Genomic DNA, 20,146 nt, shown 5'->3' with positions numbered 1-20,146 from the left:
CATAAGGGAAACAGAGCGAAGGCATTAGTGCAAGACATGGAGAATAATGGTTGGGGGGCATCTAAGGAGGCTTCCCAAGAACACTAGGAAGGAGGTGACTCAGCACATGTCAAAAGTGCCTGTCGCTCTGTACCCAGAGAACAAGGCCATGCAACTGAGGGATTAGTTAAGACTTTCTGCCCACCAGGTGACAATGCAGATGCAATGACTGCACAGGAAGAAATGGACATAGATAGTTTGAAATTATTGTTCAGGAGATGAAGTCAGAAAAGTGAGCTAAGGTCAAAGCCTATAAGCAAGAAATTTAGTATTTTAGACAGAGCCCAAAACATGAAGCAGAAATCTGGGTCAAAAAGGATGTAGCAAGTAGACTGGGAGCCTGGAACTTGAGTGCTATTTAAGAATCAATATGAGACACAAGAATCAAAGTCAGGAAACCAAAATGAGGTACAACCAAGAGATCAAATTAATGTAACAAGTCACACGCCAAGTTCTTTGAACTAGATAGATAGATAGATAGATAGATAGATAGATAGATAGATAGATAGATAGATAGATAGATAGATAGATAGATACTTTATACTAATCTGAATACTCAGAAATGCATAATACTGACCTTTATTCACGACGATGACATCACACAACGCACACCTCCGATCGTTAAACCTAACAAATGCAACAACAATGGTAGTGTTTATACAAAAGCAATACGGTGTTGAGGGTGAAAGAATTCACTCATAACAACACATCAGAACAAAAAATAAATGAAAATGAAACCATTGAATTCTTTGTCCCGAGAAACCTCTGATATGACATCTTAACACTTATTCTGAGTACAATAAATTACTAGAAAAATTTAAAATAAAGTCAAACTATGACAGCATGGTTTCTGTTTAGATGAAAATGAGGCCAAGTGGCCCAAATAGATGTGAGATCAGAGATAACTGGCAGATGGCTAAAACTCCATGATTCAAACAGTATGGATCAGCACATTCCCTTTTGTGGATGAATGAGATGTTAATGCCTTTACATGAATAAGAGGTTGGGGTGTCGGTTCTGGGGAAAGGGTCCTTAAAGGCATACTGATTGGCCGTTACATATGTATTTCTGTATGGGTGAAGGCAAGGGGGTGATTTCTAGACTTATGTTAAATGTATAATTTAGCATTACCTGTATACTTATTATATGTGACATTGGAATTGTGGGAAACTCTGCCGTATTTTGCCTTGCTAAACAATACTGAACCAATCCAGTAAATCGTTCCTAGAGAAATGTATTTGTTAAATAAGAAAAGGTATCATTCAAATTTTATTTGAAAATGTCAGTTAATTCGGGCACATTCATTTAAAGTATTTTGTCTTCATTAAAGGTGTTCCAACAACCAGATTGTCCAGTTTTACCTGAGGACAGTATGTTTAACGGAGAAGTGACAAGCACTACATCATCATCGTCATCATCTCGCAATGTGGTGCGAAGTTCAAGTATCAGTGGGGAGATGTACAATATAGAGAAGAACAACGGAGGACCACCTGATGCAGCTGGGATGTCCACGAATAAAAAGAGACGTTCTAGTCTTGGTGCCAAGATGGTAGCCATCGTTGGGTTGTCCCAATGGAGTAGGAGCACACTGCAACTTAACCAGCCGGGTGAGTCTCATTTTTACTTCCAAAGAATTTCTCTTCACTCTCGCTTTAGAAAATTTTGTTTGTGGCTCATTAAAATCTAAATAAGCTGAGGGAAAGCTCATAAACTTTACAAAAATCCATATTTAAAAACAGAACAAAAAGAAGACACATGTCATTTAAAATGGAATGTTTTATTAAAAACCTGGGAAAGAACACACTATAAATTAATTTAAGATGTTGAGTCCATTGCTTTTGCTTGTTGGCTACCCACTTCTTTCACCCACTATTGCACTCAGTCTTCACTGCTCAAAACAGAAAAAAAAATTGACTTTACCTTTCTTGTTATAGTAACATAGCTTGAGCTTTAAAAAGTGTACGAATGACATAACAATAATGTCTACTGTCTTTTTAAAGTATCCTTACTTATTTAATAAAATCATTGGTAAAGTAACTATGCAGAATGTGCTTGTCCAAGAGGATGTTTTTAAATCTTAATTACAATAATTAGACTTACCTACGCTAGTAAATGTTTAAATCACACTGTAAATAATGTCAGCTTCATCATCATTTGGCTAATTATCATTTGTCATGGAGGCATTGCATACTGTTGTATGATTTCCTTCACTTCCTCCCTCTCTCTTTTAAGTCCTCTGTGAATATAAAGCTTCTTAACAACTGTTATCATTAGATGTACATAGACTAGTCAGTTTACAGGATCCATTGAACAGTTGAGAGACATATTGATTGGATTTGCAGCCTACAAAAGGCTCTTGACCTTTAGACATGGTATATCGAATTATCTTGTCATTCACTTTCTACCAGAATCTATGTCCTGAAAAACAGATTCAGATATTAACATGAAAAACAATCCTGGTTTGGTCTTCATGAACAAATATTTCTTATGGTTCAAGAAATTTTGTTGTAGAGAATTACTATAATTTGACATTACCTGTCCAGGGTTTCCTGTCTGTTATAGACTTCAAACAATCAAGTTTGTGAACATCCAACAGTCTCTCTCTGAGCACTGGAATCTCAGGGACTGTGTGTTTAGCCCACAGCTGCTATTCCTTTTCACTCACAATCAACACATAACTTTGAGTTGTCAATGGTACTAGAGTAGTGGGTCTGATTGGCAACTATGATGAAACGGTCTGCAACAGTAACAGTAACATGCTCCCCACTGTTAGCCACACAGCCAGCTATTTACACATTTCAGGAATACTGGTGAGAGTAATGCACCAATTGACATTAATGGAGATTTGGAGTAGCTTTAAATTCTTAGGACACCATATACTGATGATATTGTATGGTCCCTCAACAGCACCCGATTTGTTAGTTCAGTAGTACTTTTGGTTTTTGAGAAGAGTTTTATAGTAGTAGGGTGGTGTACTGTGTGAGCCATTGGATGCCATGAGAGGTCAAGAAAAATTACATCTTTTATGGACTCACTAAAAAGATTACAATCTGCAAGATTTCGAGGCAACTCTGGCCCCTTCAGACTGCCTGAAGAAGAGATCTATGTTGCCTCAAAAGCATGTATATTGAGAATAGTCAATCTAACTCCCTCCTCTACACATGATATTTATGCCCGAAGACACACTTTCCATTATTTCAGACATTGCAGGAACAAGCATGTAGTAGGCAATATCATGACATTTACTGTTGTATCAGCAGACATACAAATAGCACTTGACCTCTGTAAGACTCCATTATGTAAGCACTTGCAATACCAAGTCAAACTTAGTCACTTACAGTATATTGTCTGTTGTTTCTTTTTTTTCTCTCTGGCACATCTGTGTTTATTCTTATCTTGCATTTTAATGTGGTGCTTTTGCATTTTTAATTACTATGTGTTGCACTATTAATTTGCTATATTACCCTGCTTATTATACTGTTGCATATTTATTGCTCCTGTTTATCGGCATTATCTTTATTGACCTGTGAATGCTCTATTATTTTGTTTTACTGTGTACTGTATTGTTTTAGCACCATCTGGACAACAAGCAAACATATCTAGTTGTACTGTACAACAAACTGAATTGAATTTACCTAACATTTTGATGCTATAATGGTTTTAAAAGGTCATCAAACAAGTCAGACAGCAATTGTAAGATTTGTAAGCCAGGAACAGATGAGCTAATGGAAAATGATCAGGTCCTGTGGGTCACTGTTACTTTTTTCAAGCTTGAAGCAGTTGAAAGGACAGCATTTTTAATGGAGCATTTATTTCAAGTGAAAGTACATTTAGAGCGCTCCACTGGAAGTGTAATGGGTCCTTCCAATTCATTGCCTTCTCTGTCTATAATAAAAAAATACTTCAGCCTTAGCACTCATAGCACATTGTGTCAGATTTTGTTGGAGCTAAGCTTGTGATTGTGCAATAACATGCCCAACATTACTTCATTTAGTCACAAGTAAAAACAGGTCATACCGTACTGTAACAGGGCTGAAAACGTTTTCTTGTATAAAACTAAGGGGCTCTGCCCTCTGCTCACTTCACTCGTCAACCCCACTTCACATCTCTGCTGCTCGCCTATGTGGATTTCACTTTCACCAAACAACAAAGCTTTTAATTCTTGCGGATACGCCTCTTTATTGGGAAGAAACACTACAACTCTCCGGCTTAAAGCCAAGCAATAACTACATACTTCTGTCATATCACCTATGTCCATATATTCGATATATTTTCACTGTTATTTCACCGAGTAATAATTTCCATTTGTTAGCGCTGATGCGATCTTTACTTTCAGTTTTTTGTGACTTTCAAATTTTAGTACAGTAGAGTCTCGCTTATCCAACATTAACGGGGCAGAACGTTGGATAAGAGAAAATGTTGGATAATGGCAGGTGTTAAGACAAAGCCTATTAAACATCAAACTATGTTATAATTTTACACATTACGAACTTAATAATCATGATTTACAACAAAACAACAGAATAAATTAACTCAAAAAATGCACTTACAATTACAGAATTGTCTGAAGTTAAATACAGTATGTACTGTACTTAAAACGTTCAGTCATGTGATGATTTAAAGACATTTTTGATCGTAGTTTGCTTTCCTGACGAGTGCCGTTTTTTCGCTGTCAAGTCTCGGCATCATTATGTCGATTCCGGTAGCTTCTTCTTGTTGCTCAGGGTAATTAATTGCAGTTTCTATAGCCTTAACTCCGTCACTCATATAGTCAACATCCGTACGAGCGTATACTGCGTGTGTGTGTGTTTGTACTGTGACGTGCGAGTCCCCGTCTTACACCCAAAAACTCAAACCTGAGTCCCAGTACTTTTATCAACACCAGCTTTATTCAGCTTGAAACAGCAACAGCGCGGTTACTTATTGCAGCGGGATCTGTCCTTCTTCTATACACAGACACAGCAGTCAGACAGGGTCGGGGGGGAAAGTAATACAGTGCCCTGCACATTTATAATATTGCTTGTATCACCCATCGACGGCAGGCACTTATAGCATGTCCGCGATCTTTTCGGATTGGCTTTTATGGCGAACTGCTACAGCGCTGGGAGACTGCGATTGCTTTGGGACGCTCTTCCACATGTTGTCCCGTTGGATGAAATCCCAAAAGAGTTTAGAAACTATCTCACACCAGCCATATGATTCTTTTCAAAGGTAAAGTGCAGGTTAATTTGTTTTATGTATTTTTACTTTATATTTTGTATTAATCATTTTTATATGAATAGTTTTGGGTTGTGGAACGAATCATCTGAGTTTCCATTATTTATTATGGGGAAATTCGCATTGATATACTGTTCGAGTGCTTTGGGCACATTTCCAGAAAGAATTATGCTTGCAGACTGATGTTCCACTGTAATTAGCTGCGGTAGGGTCGGGAGCAACAAAAAATAGACTATGCTCACGCTTGCAACTTGCAGTTCTTGTTGCCCATTGATGCGTTTTTTTTTTTTTTTTTTGCGGTGTGACGTCGGAAAATGTGGAATGTTGGATAAGCGAAGGTAGGATAAACAAGACTCTACTGTACTTTCATAATCTGTAACCTGCTCTGCATATGTACCGCACCAACATTTTTGAACCTCTTTGTGACATTCTACTTTGTCTTCTACTCTTTGTCTTTTATTTCTGACCCCACTTGGAGCTGAGAGCACAGGAGCTGTGTCTAACAATAGCATTCACAGGAATGAGAAGTGATTGGACTGTGGGTGTGGTTGTAAATGTTTGAGAGGAGGGTGGGACTTGTCAAAACCTATTGGTAAAAAGTTTTGTCTCACAGGACCTGAAATTATCTCTCGTGGCAGTTGAAATTATGCCCGAGAAAGTCTTGTCTCAGGATTTCTTTTATAATAAAGAGACATGAGTAATGTAGAGGCCAAAGACAGCAAAAAATTCAGTTGTAATAGTAATGCAAAAGCCCAGCAGTTATGGTTGTTACCATGGGAAAAATACAGTGGTACCTTGGTATACGTACACTTTGGAATAAGACCAGCTTGGTATACGTCCTGTTGGGAAGCGAAAAATTTTGCTTGGTGTACATTCTTTGTTTGGAATATGACTCACGTGCTAGAACACCGTGCACTACCCTTGTTTACCTCTCTCGAGACAAAGCCACAACTGTCCATTAGAGTCAGTTCGCCAGTTGCTAGCATTCAGTGAACAACCCACGCGTTACCCTTGTTTACCTCTCTCGACTCAAAGCCACGACTGCCCACGAGCGTCACTGCGCCAGTTGCTAGCATTCAGTGAGCTACCCGCGCTATAACTCTATGTGAATTTTCATGTGATTTTGTGTTTTTTCGCGTGAATTTGAATTGATTGTTGAAAAGTATGAAGGTGGCATGCATATCCGGGACATGACTGCTGCATACCGTATGCCGAGAACGACGGTATCTACGATTGTGAAAAACAAAGACGTTATTAAAAAGTAAAGTGAGGTTACATTTTCATTTATTTCATCTAATTGCTTTTGTATTTATGTATTTTAGTATTAAGCAGTGTTTAAATTATTTTATACAACCCCATCAATGTATAATATGCCAATAATAATAGAATTTATTTTTCATGGAACAGATTAATCCTTTTCCCTTTATTTCTTATAGGAAAAATTTGTTTGGTATACGTCCTGTTTGGTATAAGTCAAAGGATCTGGAACAGATTAAGGATGTATACCGATGTACCACTGTAGTTGTTTTAGATCAAGGGATGCGTTATTTATGATGTATGCTTCTGTGGGCTAATCAGTCCTCTGTGAAGCAGCCACATTTAGAATTCCGTAGTGTGGTTTACAATAGTACCAGAGCTAGACAGATAGATAGATAGTGTAATAAAAGATCAGAGACACTCATAAAGGGTTGGGGTTTTTAGCCCCATATACAGCAACAAAGGTTCGTCAATTGTTTTACAAAAACTCAAAAGACATTGAAGGGTAGGGGGACAGACAGTTTATAGGGAAGGACCGAAAATTATAATGTGGAATGCTGGGAGAATCGTAGTGGCGTATGGGAGTATGACGTCATCAACTGGGAAGCAGAGGGAAGAAAGGGACCCAGAAGTGTGCACCTCTTAGAGTCGTCCAGGCGGTCTTTACGGTGGCGGTGTCTCTGTCTTTCTGAAGAAACAAAGAGAGAGAGGTTAGTACGCTGCCGTAGTCCCCCGTAGTCTAGATAGATAGATAGATAGATAGATAGATAGATAGATAGATAGATAGATAGATAGATAGATAGATAGATAGATAGATAGATAGATAGATAGATAGATAGATAGATAGATAGATAGATAGATACTTTATTGATACTTTATTAATTCCCAAGGGGAAATTCACATACTCCAGCAGCAGCATACTGATTAACACAAAAAAGAACAATATTAAATTAAAGAGTGATAAAAATGCAGGTATAACAGACAGTAACTTTGCATAATGTTAACGCGTTTACCCCAGGTGGAATTGAAGAGTCGTATGGTGTGGGGGAGGAACGATCTCCTCAGTCTGTCAGTAGAGCAGGACAGTGACAGCAGTCTGTCGCTGAAACTGCTCCTCTGTCTGGAGATGATCCTGTTCAGTGTATGCAGTGGATTCTCCATGATTAACAGGAGCCTGCTCTGCCACAGATGTCAAACTGTCCAGCTCCATGCCTACAATAGAGCCTGTCTTCTTCACCAGTTTGTCGAGGCATCCCTCTTCTTTATGCTGCCTCCCCAGCACACCACTGCGTAGAAAAGGGCGCTCACCACAACCGTCTGATAGAACATCTGCAGCATCTTATTGCAGATGTTGAAGGACACCAGCCTTCTAAGAAAGTATAGTCAGCTCTGTCCTTTCTTGCACAGAGCATCAGTATTGGCAGTCCAGTCCAATTTATCATCCAGCTGCACTCCCAGGTATTTATAGGTCTACACCCTCTGCACACAGTCACCTCTGATGATCACGAGGTCCATGAAGGGCCTGAGACTCCTAAAATCCACCACCAGCTCCATGGTTTTGCTGGTGTTGTAGGTGGTTTGAGTCGCACCATTTAACAAAGTCCTTGCTTAGGTTCCTATACTCCTTCTGCCCACTCCTGATGCAGCCCACAATAGCAATGTCATTAGCGAACTTTTGCACCTGGCAGGGCTCCAATAGTTATTGGAAGTCTGATGTATATAGGCTGAACAGGACCGAAGAAAGTACAGTCCTCTGCGACGCTCCTGTGCTGCTGACCACAATGTCAGACCTGCAGTTCCCGAGACGCACATACTCAGGTTTGTCTGTAAGATAGTCCATGATCCATGCCACCAGGTATGAATCTGCTCCCATCTCTGTCAGCTTGTCCCTGAGGAGCAGAGGCTGGATGGTGTTGAAGGCTCTAGAGAAGTCCAGAAACATAATTCTTACTGCACCACTACCTCTGTCCAAGTGGGAGAAGGATCGGTGTAGCATATGGATGATGGCATCCTCCGCTTCCACCTTGTCCTGATATGCGAACTGCAGAGGGTCAAGGGTGTGGCAGACCTGTGGGCTCAGGTGGTGAAGCAGCAGCCGCTCCATGGTCTTCATCACATGTGACGTCAGGGCGACAGGCCTGAAGTCATTCAGCTCACCAGGATGTGATACCTTTAGGACTGGGGTGATGCAAGATGTTTTCCAAAGCCTTGGGACTCTACCTTGTTCTAGGCTCAGGTTGAACACACGCTGTAGAGGACTCCCCAGCTACAACGCACAGGCCTTCAGCAGTTGTGGTGATACTCCATCTGGACCCACTGTTTTGCTGACAAGAAGTCACCTCAGCTCTCTGCTTACCTACGCTACTGTAATTGTGGGTGGGGGGAAACTCTCTCCTATACTGGTATCAGGAGAAGGATCAGTGGAGGATACAGTACTCTGAGGTGAGAGTGGGTTAGGGAGGTCAAACCTGTTAAAGAAGTTGTTCATCAGGTTTGCTTTCTCAACGTCTCTCTCGATGTTGGCACCTCGCTTCGAGCTGCAGCCAGTGATGATCTTCATCTCATCCCACACTTTATTCATGCTGTTATTCTGCAACTTCTGCTCCAGCTTTCTCCTGTACTGCTCCTTCACCGCCCTGAGTTGGACTCGGAGTTCCTTCTGCACGCGCTTGAGCTCATACTGATCCCCACCTTTAAAAGCCCTTTTTCTGGTTCAAAAGGCCCTTGATGTCACTTGTAATCTATGGCTTGTTGTTAGCATAGCAGCGTACTGTTCTTACTGGAACTACAATGTACATACAGAAGTTGATGTAGTCAGTAGTGCAGTCAACAACCTCCTCAATGTTCTCATTATGTGACCCCTGCAGGATATCCCAGTCTGTAGTTCCAAAGCAGTCTATTAGAGCCTGCTCTGCCTCAGGGGACCGCTTCCTGAATGAGCGTGTGGTTGTAGGCAGCTCCCTCACTCATGGTTTATAGTGAGGCTGAAGCAGAACCAGGTTATGATCTACTTTCCCAAGCGCAGGTAGCGGTGTGGCGCTGTATGTGTCCTTAACATTTGCATACAGCAGGTCAATAGTCCTATTTCCCCGGGTATTACAATCAACATACTGGGAGAAGGCAGGTAATGTTTTGTCCAGCGTCACATGGTTAAAGTCTCCAGAGATTAGCACAAGTGCCTCGGGGGTGCTGTGTTTGTAATTTAGCTACAGTGGTGGGATGATGTCACCCGCTATCTCCACGTCTGTGCGAGGGGGATGTAAACAATTACAACAATGATGTGTCCAACCTCTCTGGGCAAGTAATAGGGATGCAGACTTACAGCCAACAGTTCGATGTCCCTGCAGCAAGTAGAGATTTTCACGTTTACATGTCCAGGGTTGTACCACCTTGTATTCACATAGAGCATGAGTCCTCCTCCTTTCCTCTTACCACAGGTATTTGCGTTTCTGTCCGCTCTAACTGTGCTAAACCCAGGTAGCTCCACGTTAGCATCTGGGATGCTAGTTGTTAGCCACATTTCACAAAAACACAACAAACTGCATTCTCTGTAGGTCCTGACATTTTTCACCAGAGCAGCCAGTTCGTCGATCTTATTTGGTAGTGAGTTCATATTTCCCAGAATCACAGGCACCGAAGGCTTGTATCGCCACTTCCTCGCTAACCGCTTAGCCTTTAGCTTAGCACCGGTTCTGCTGCCTTCTTACCTCATCAGGTAAATAGGGAACCACACTGGCATGGGCCTTTGTTCTCAGCGCTTGAAGTTGATTACCTAAATAGACGATTCCCGACGTGTAAAAATCCATTTTCAAGTAGTAAAAAGTGTCCAGGAAACGGGTCCACATAAAAGAAAGTGGTAGGAATTATCAGTGAGATAGAGAAAAAGGTAGAAAAGGTAGAAATATAACGTCATGCACAGAGCTACTGGAAAGGCTGCCACTCACGGCGGCGCCAAACTGTACTGTACTATATGGTGCCATCATAAAGTATTTGATCAACTGTTGTCATCCAGTACTATTCATTATTTTGTTTAGTTATTCCATGAGTCCAGTCAATAACTCTAGTGGGTCTATAGCCATCACACTGGCTTTATTGTGTCATATAACCAGTCTGTATTTAAGCCAACTCTGAGCTGACAGCTCTAATGTTGTTCCATGATGTGTGTTTGGCTCTATCTCATCTTTAGTTTCACATACACATTTACATTTATTTGCTTAGCTGACGCTTTTATCCAAAGTGACATACAACAGAGGTAAACGTAATCGTAACATTAACCTAGGGCTTGTTTGTTCAGTGTAATAGGATGGGTAACAAAAGTTGATTGCCACAACTGAAAAGATGTAATAATAACTCATTCATTTACAATCATAAATTACAATCAATAAAGCAATTAAACTTAAACAAATTAACCAAGAATATAAAGTATTGTAGAGCAAAGGTTTTTTTTTCTTCTTTTCAATTAGGCAGATATTCACAGAACAGATGGGTCTTCAGTTAATTTTTAAATACATTGAAGGAGTCAGGAGTACGGATGGAGGTGGGCAGTTCATTCCACCAACTTGGAACCACACAGGAAAAGAGTCTTGATTGATACTTAATGCCACGAATATGCGGTATCACCAGACACTGTTCACTAACAAATCTGAGTGGGGGTATAGTACTTCACCAGTGTCTCCATATACTCAGGTGCTGACCCATTGACTACACTGTAGGCAAGAATCAGCAATTTGAACTAATGCATGCTTCTACAGGGTGCCATGGTAGCAACCTAAAGAGAGGAGTGACATACGCCCGTCTCGGCTGGTTAAACACAAGACAGGCCACTGCATTCTGGACCATCTGCAGAGACTTGATAGCACATGCGAGTAGTCCTGCCAGAAGTGAGTTGCAGTAGCCCAGACGTGACAAGTCCAAAGCCTTGGCCAGACTTTATGCTCCATATTCCGTCAGATAAGGTCTGACCTTGCAGATGTTGTACATTGTGAACCAGCATGAACAAGAAACAGTAGAAATGTGGTCATAAAAACACAGTTGCTTATCAATCACCACCCCAAGGTTGCATACTGACTTGACAGATGTTACTGACAGTGAGCCAAGCTGTACAGAGATGAGGAGTTAAACAGACTGGCTGGCTGGGATCATAAGAAGCTCGGTTTTTGCCAGGTTCAGCTGTAGATGGTGGTCCTTCATCCAGGTTGAGATATCAGTAAGACATGCAGAAACTCTAGCCGATACTGTATTGCATCCAGAGGGAACAACAGGTACAGTTGTATATAATCTGCATAGCACTGACAAGAGAACCCATGAGATTGGATGGTATACAGACAGAAGAGTAGAAGACCAAGCACCAATCCTTGGGGTACACCAGTGCATGTTTGGTGTGCCTTTGACAACTCCCCTCATTAGAACACATTGTAGAATCTGCCCGAGACCATCTGAGAGCAGTCCCAGTAATGCCAAGATCAGAGAGGGTGGCAAGAAGGATGATAAGATCAGTATGCTCGTGATTAACCCCTCGGTGTTTAGTATAAGCAGAACCAGTTGATAAGCTATCATAAATTAAACAACTGGTAGTAAGACTGATATGCAAATTCTGATTTTATCAGGAGAACTGCATTGCATACAAATCTGGAGAATCCAAAAGGCAGTACTTTCTAGTAATGATGCTATGTTCAACATGTCAGTCCTAACAAGTACCCCTATGTTATCAACCCATGCTAATTGCAAGCAAATTAATCTAACTCTTTAACACTCATTATTTTTTATCTGCATTGGGAAGACGAAGGGGAAGTGGAGGAGAGAACTCACTTTACAATTTACCTTAAATACTGTGCAATTATTTCTGATTGCTCTAATAAAATGTCTAAAATGCAGGGACCTTCTTTAAAATGTCATGTTTTTTATATTGACAGTACAGTATTGTTTTGTAAAGAACTAAACATGTTACTAAACTGCACCTTTCATGGTTTAATGGATATAGTCAAACATTTAAAAATCTTTTGTAGACAATGTTTGTTCAGAAAATGAGGAAATGGCATTTGTGTCTAATGTCAGTAAGGCATTTACTTTGAAAGAAAGTCAATTGAATTTCAAATCTAGCTGGTTTATATTCAGCAAAGCAAGTAAAGCAGCTCCCAGCTGAACAACATACCAACATGCAGTATGGCATTACTTTCAGACCAAGTGTTACTTCATGGGAATAATAAAATCCATAGTATATGGTCTAAACACAATGTAAGCACTAGTGTCAGCTTATGAGACAAAATGTGTAATGTGTTTTTAGAAAACAATCAAGCACCATCTGAAAACTAATATGATTACTGTGAAGGCTAGGGGGCACCAGAGAGCCCCAAACCCCAAAAAGAACACACCAAGACAGTCCCAGGTCCAAATAAATGGTGTTTTATTAGACAGTACCTCAGTAAACACAAACAAAAAAACACTCTGCTTCCTCTCTCTCTCACCACCGCACTGCTTTCCTCCATTCAAGTGTTACCTTCATTCCACCCAGCTCTGCCTGGACATAGGAGTGTGGTCCCTTTTATTGAGGACCCAGGAATACTTTCAGTGCCAGGGCTGTTGCCTGCTGGCTGCACTTCTAGGTGAAACAGAAGTCCCAGAATAATAGCAAGTACATCTCCCTGTAGCGCCCTTTTGTGGCACCCACAGACCGCAGCAGGGCTGTGCTGCCAGACTACAACTCCCAGCATTCCCTGCTGGTTCCCAGACAGGTGCCGATATCGAGGTGCCATCTAGAGATCGGGGTGAATAAATAACCCCCCAGAGACAGCTCTTCCCTGTCCTTTCCTGTCTTCCTGGCCAGGGAAGGTCTTAGATATACAGTATGTTTAGTAGGGATGCCTGTGCATCTGCCTGAGGTTTCCCCCCCCTGAGTAAGGAATCTTTTTTCCTGGTCGGGATGTCTGTCCCTCCTCCTGAGAAGTTCTTTTCAGGTCTGGTAACTTCCTCACTCTTGGGATACCTGTCTGTCCTCTAGGAGCCTCCCATCTGGGTAAGGAACCATCCCCTCTTCTGTTCAGGATGCCCAACCATCCCGTGTGGCACTTACATTTCATATACCCATCCATTTCCTAAAATGGACTAATTCAATGCATAGCTAGTGGGAGCCACTGCCTATCTCAGCAGCAGCAGGAGCAAGCAAAGAGCCCACCCTGGTTGGTCATCAGCCCATCAAAAGGCAGTCTCATGCAGTTACCTTTGCTTCTATCCTACAACACATATATTTGTAAAATAAGTTTACATAGTGATAAGTCCCTTCTGGAAGCCAAAAGAGAATAAGAAAATGCTCACGGTTGCACACTTTTTCCATAAAGAGTCGGCACATCCGTAGCCATCACTTTTAACAACTCTATTGGTGCTGTGGAATGTTTTTTCCAACATGAGAAATTTTAATTAACTTGCACTTAGTGGTACCTCAGAAAGTGTTACTATAAACATAAAAAGTAATAGAAGAGTAAGGGGAACTCCTTGGAATGTGTTAAATCATTTTTGCCTTAAAGAAAGAAGCTGCAAGTGAAAAACATTTGAACCTGAGAGTCTCTTCAATATTTTTGAGAGCTAGCTCTCAGATTGGGAACTGTCATCAAGCTGATTTGTTCTATTGGGTGGCCCGTGTTTAGGAACAAAAAGAGATGAAGAGAGCCCTCTTTGAGGACAGGCCAATTTTTTATCTGAAACATGAGGAATGTCAATTTATAAAAGTACTAGCTGACTAAATCAACCCTGAGGTCCATTTATAACTCACGGCAAAATTATAGGTTTAATGAACCATGCATCACCCACATGCAGATAGGACACAACACAATTATGAAGCAAAAGAAGAGGGACTAAGCCCTTTCTTATCTAAAGCCTTCCATTTGTAACTCTGCAATACCATAATATCACATAACAAGAAAAATACATGTGGATAGTTTTTAACAAGGAAATAGCTAATAGCAATATAATCCTTGTTCTGATCACAAGTACCTGCATTCACAGAACCTTTCTCTCAGTCTTTGGCTCAGTGCAACATCCCTGCCTGTTTCAAAGAATCCACAATCATTCCTGTGCCTAAGAAGTAAAATACTTCAAGTCTAAATGATTACAGGCTGGTAGCACTGACTTCCATGATAATGATGTCATTTGAACGTCTGATTTTTCAACATCTGCAATCTATCACAGATTTTCTCCTTGACCCACTTCAGTTTGCTTACCATGCCAACAGGTCAGTTGAGGATGCAGTGAACATGGCTCAACAACAGCTCATGGCTCAACTACATCTTGCAACCTTTAGGCTCTCCAGCTACTTATGCCAGGGTCTTATTTGTGAATTATAGTTCTTCATTTAACACAGTCATACCACAGCTCCACCAAAGCAAAATTCTCAGTATGAATCTGGGCTATGCCACGTGTCTGGATCTCTGACGTTCTAAGGTACGGATGTCAGTCTGTTAAGATGAGCAAATGTCAGTATGGGCTGCTGACTCTGAGCACAGGGTCCCTTTGAGGCTGTGCTCTGCCTTCACTCTTTTTATCTTTGTATGACTGCACCTCCAGTGACCCATCTGTTAAACTGATGAAGGTTGCTGAAGAAACCACCCTGATTGGCCTGATCACAGATGGAATCGAAGTGCCATATAAGAGGGAGGTGGATCAGCTGGCCAGTTTGTGCACCCTGTAAGAAATGCTTGTGGATTTTAGGAGACACTATTCACCTCCTACTCCCCTTTTTATAAATGATGTTACTGCCAAAAGGGTGAGATCATTCAAGTTTATTGGCCCAACTGTCACTCACCGTCTCTGAACTGGGATGAACACATAAGTGGTCTTAGCACAGATGTTTCCAGTTTTTGCTTCCACATGTTAGAGACAAATGTATTTAGTGAATTTTAACTCTGATATATATATATATATATAGTGATATATGGTCGGCCGTTCATCCCGACCAATACCCCCACGCCACCAGGTGGAGCCCTCCCTGAAGCATGGAGGTGCCCCGAATGCCAGCAGGGCATCATGGACATTGGAGTCTTTATTCACAGCCCTTCTGGATACCATGGGTGCTGCTAGGAGGTGCTGCAGGTAGGAACAGCGATTATTTGCCTAATGCCCCGGAAGTACGTCCAAGTCACATGGACAAGAGGAATGACGTGCGTCTGGGGTGAAGAAAAGGATGTTTTTTCTGAACCAGAAGTGATAGGAGATCACATAGACTGGAGGATTGGAAACACTTCCGGGTCAGGGACTATAAAAGGAAGCTGGGAACTCCCAGATGACGAGCTGAGCTAGGTGGAAGGGTGGCAACATGTCTGGGAGTGGAGGAATTGATTATTTAGAGTATTGTGTTTATTTATGAGTATTGTGGAGAGGAGGGTGCTTTATGCACTGTATAGTTCAAAAATACATGTAAATTATATTTGGACTTTTACCTGGTGTCTGACGTATTGTCTGAGGGTTCAAGGGAGCGATAGCGCCTCTATTCTGTCACAGTGGCATAGTCTTCAGGATTCTCTGGCCGTTGTTTTGGCAGAGGACCTGTACACAAATTTTCTGTGGACAGAGAACCCCGAAAAGACAATATTCGGACATGCAGCAACAGCACCGGAACCTACCTTCACCAAATCCAATATGGGGAAGAAGAAGGGCAAACAAAGCGACAACGGCAGTGGAAGAGCCACGCTCATAATAGCTGATGCTCGGGAGGAGTTACGGAGTGGCTTCACAAGTCCGGAGGAGCATCCGGGGACAGACGATCGCTCTGAGGTACGTGCCGGGAATTCCATCGATAATCTATTTAAAATAACACACTTTGTCCCGTGCATGTACCTCGGAGATGATCACCTGGAGGCTCCGCGGGAGGAAGGAGACTTTCCCAAAGACAGTGGCACGCTCCTGTATGAGCTGTCCTGTATGTACAGTATATAATGCTCAATGAGCATTAAAGAGGATTTATGCATGATCGACCTCGGTGTGTTCTGGGAAGGAGGAGGTCCACATCCTGCTGTTTGCGCCTTCATTTGCGAAGAGACAGACTTGGATTTTCCGAAGGGGAAGGGGGAGGCGAGTGAATCACCGCTCACACCGCAAAAAGGTAAGGAGGGCCGGGAAATGGCTGATCGATCTGCTGACAAATTGACACAGGCGGATCGTAGTCAGTTAAAGATGGCAGCCCGGTCCTTCCAAAAGAACTCCAATTCCCAGCAGCCTCCGCGAGACCCATCAGAGCACGTGCCGACAACAGGAGTGCTCATTGGCTCCTGGCCGGCAGGTAAGGTGAAAAAGGAAGTAAGCCTACCTCCGGCCAAATTAATTAACTCTTCACCAGGTGAAGCCCTCCCTGCAGCATGGAGCTGCCCTGAATGCCAGCAGGGCATCATGGACATTGGAGTCTTTATTCACAACCCTGCTGGATACCATGGGGGCCGCTAGGAGACGCTGCAGGGAGGAACAGCGATTATTTGCCTTACACCCCGGAAGTACGTCAGAGTCACATGGACAAGAGGAATGACGTGCTTCCGGGCTGAAGAAAAGGACGTTTTATCTGAACCGGAATTGATAGGAGATCACATAGACTGGGGGATTGGAAACACTTCCAGTTCAGGGACTAAAAACGGAAGCTGGGAACTCCCAGACGACAAGCTGAGCTGGGTGGAAGGGTGGCAATGTATCTGGGAGTGGAGGAATTGATTATTGAGAGTATTGTGTTTATTTATTAGTATTGTGGAGAGGAGGGTGCTTTGTGCACTGTATAGTTCAAAAATAAATTATTTATGGACTTTTACCTGGTGTCTGACATATTGTCTGAGGATTCAAGGGAGCGATAGCGCCCCCTATCTGTCACTATATATATTTATATATATATATACAGTGGTGTGAAAAACTATTTGCCCCCTTCCTGATTTATTATTCTTTTGCATGTTTGTCACACAAAATGTTTCTGATCATCAAAAACATTTAACCATTAGTCAAATATAACACAAGTAAACACCAAATGCAGTTTTTTAAATGATGGTTTTTATTATTTAGGGAGAGAAAAAATCCAAACCTACATGGCCCTTGTGAAAAGTAATTGCCCCTGAACCTAATAACTGGTTGGGCCACCCTTAGCAGCAATAACTGCAATCAAGCGTTTGCAATAACTTGCAATGAGTCTTTTACAGCGCTCTGGAGGAATTTTGGCCCACTCATCTTTGCAGAATTGTTGTAATTCACCTTTATTTGAGGGTTTACTAGCATGAACCGCCTTTTTAAGGTCATGCCATAGCATCTCAATTGGATTCAGGTCAGGACTTTGACTAGGCCACTCCAAAGTCTTCATTTTGTTTTTCTTCAGCCATTCAGAGATGGATTTGCTGGTGTGTTTTGGGTCATTGTCCTGTTGCAGCACCCAAGATCACTTCAGCTTGAGTTGACGAACAGATGGCCGGACATTCTCCTTCAGGATTTTTTGGTAGACAGTAGAATTCATGGTTCCATCTATCACAGCAAGCCTTCCAGGTCCTGAAGCAGCAAAACAACCCCAGACCATCACACTACCACCTCCATATTTTACTGTTGGTATGATGTTCTTTTTCTGAAATGCTGTGTTCCTTTTACGCGGATGTAACGGGACATTTGCCTTCCAAAAGTTCAACTTTTGTCTCATCAGTCCACAAGGTATTTTCCCAAAAGTCTTGGCAATCATTGAGATGTTTCTTAGCAAAATTGAGATGAGCCCTAATGTTCTTTTGCTTAACAGTGGTTTGCGTCTTGGAAATCTGCCATGCAGGCCATTTGCCCAGTCTCTTTCTTATGGTGGAGTCGTGAACACTGACCTTAATTGAGGCACGTGAGGCCTGCAGTTCTTTAGACGTTGTCCTGGGGTCTTTTGTGACCTCTCGGATGAGTTGTCTGTGCGCTCTTGGGGTAATTTTGGTCGGCTGGCCACTCCTGGGAAGGTTCACCACTGTTCCATGTTTTTGCCATTTGTGGATAATGGCTCTCACTGTGGTTCGCTGGAGTCCCAAAGCTTTAGAAATGGCTTTATAACCTTTACCAGACTGACAGATCTCAGTTACTTCTGTTCTCATTTGTTCCTGAATTTCTTTGGATCTTGGCATGATGTCTAGCTTTTGAGGTGCTTTTGGTCTACTTCTCTGTGTCCGGCAGCTCCTATTTAAGTGATTTCTTGATTGAAACAGGTGTGGCAGTAATCAGGCCTGGGGGTGGCTACGGAAATTGAACTCAGGTGTGATACACCACAGTTAGGTTATTTTTAACAAGGGGGCAATTACTTTTTCACACAGGGCCATTTAGGTTTGGATTTTTTTTCTCCCTAAATCATAAAAACCATCATTTAAAAACTGCATTTTGTGTTTACTTGTGTTATATTTGACTAATGGTTAAATGTGTTTGATGATCAGAAACATTTTGTGTGACAAACATGCAAAAGAATAAGAAATCAGGAAGGGGGCAAATAGTTTTTCACACCACTGTATATATATAAACTAGCAAAATACCCGTGCTTCACAGCGGAGAAGTAGTGTGTTAAAGAAGTTATGAAAAAGAAAAGGAAACATTTTAAAAATAACGTAACATGATTGTCAATGTAATTGTTTTGTCACTGTTATGAGTGTTGCTGTCATCAAGGATTTGATTATCATTATTTCTTTCAATCAGGTCGTATTTGGAGGATGTGTTGTGTTGAAGTTACATTCTGCGTTTGTCTAGTGTATCCCTAACCATCTCATCTTCATTGTCAACTGTTGTAAAGATAACAGGTTACATTCATCGAAGTGTTCACTACCCAAATTGGTACTCGTGAATCTAAGATGTTTAACAGGCATTCCCGGTATTAAGTTGTGGATTTGCCTGCGAATATTTAGCGTCAGCGTGTCTATGAACGTAATTTAAACTTAAGCTTTACAACTTGCTTTCCTATTGATATGTCTACAAAGGCTTGTTCAGCGTCAGAGGGTTGTTCCTTTCCTACTGCATCAAATAACAGCTTGTCTTCCTCTTTATCTGAGACATCACACACTGCATGCACAGGTTTACCTTTCCCAGTCCTGCAAACTTTAACGAAGTGGTTCAATTTACCACATTTTTTACACTGTCTTCCTTTAGCTGGACATTGACTTTTTCCACCATGTGCTTTGTTTCCACAGTAACTGAACTTATGAATATGCTTGTATGCGTCACTCGCTTCATATTCTTTTGCTGCCGTCTCAATTGTGTAATGCGTTTTTTGTTCAGCGCTCTTTGGAACTCTTTGTTGTTGTCTGTGTACTGCGTTCACAGTCAGTTCACGTGAGCCGCTCAGAGTACATGCATCGAAGGTTCTCAGCTGTGCTTGTGCTATCTCGTGCGATCTTACGGTGTCCATTGGCTTTATTTAATGTTAGCTGAGACCCGACACTTAAAAGTTTCTCTCGCACTTTTGCTGAGTTTGTGCCAAACACTGTTCTATCCCTGACCATCTCATCTTCGTTTGCATAAGCATAGTCCTTCACCAGCAATTTTAACTCCGTTACAAAGTGATTGAAAGTCTCGTTTATACCCTGCGTCCTCTCATTAAACTTGTATCTCACGAATATCATATTCATCTTAGGCATGACAAACGCCAGCAGCAGCATGTCTATGAACTTAATTTAAA

General features: G+C 41.7%; 1 protein-coding gene across 2 annotated transcripts in view; it reads left to right on the top strand.

Moving 5' to 3' along the window:
- rims3 (regulating synaptic membrane exocytosis 3) overlaps positions 1-20,146 on the top strand; it is a 172,443-nt gene that overhangs the window by 68,870 nt on the left and 83,427 nt on the right. For both annotated transcript variants that reach the window (XM_039740404.1, XM_039740405.1), the window contains exon 2: positions 1,370-1,646. In XM_039740404.1, the coding sequence (XP_039596338.1) occupies positions 1,370-1,646 (277 nt within the window). The remainder of the gene's footprint in view (positions 1-1,369; positions 1,647-20,146) is intronic.

The sequence above is a fragment of the Polypterus senegalus genome, chromosome 17, assembly GCF_016835505.1.
Source record: "Polypterus senegalus isolate Bchr_013 chromosome 17, ASM1683550v1, whole genome shotgun sequence".
In the NCBI taxonomy this organism is placed as follows: Eukaryota; Metazoa; Chordata; class Cladistia; order Polypteriformes; family Polypteridae; genus Polypterus; species Polypterus senegalus.
The sequence above is the reverse complement of the archived record's forward strand: the minus strand, read 5'-3'. Positions and strand labels throughout refer to the sequence as shown.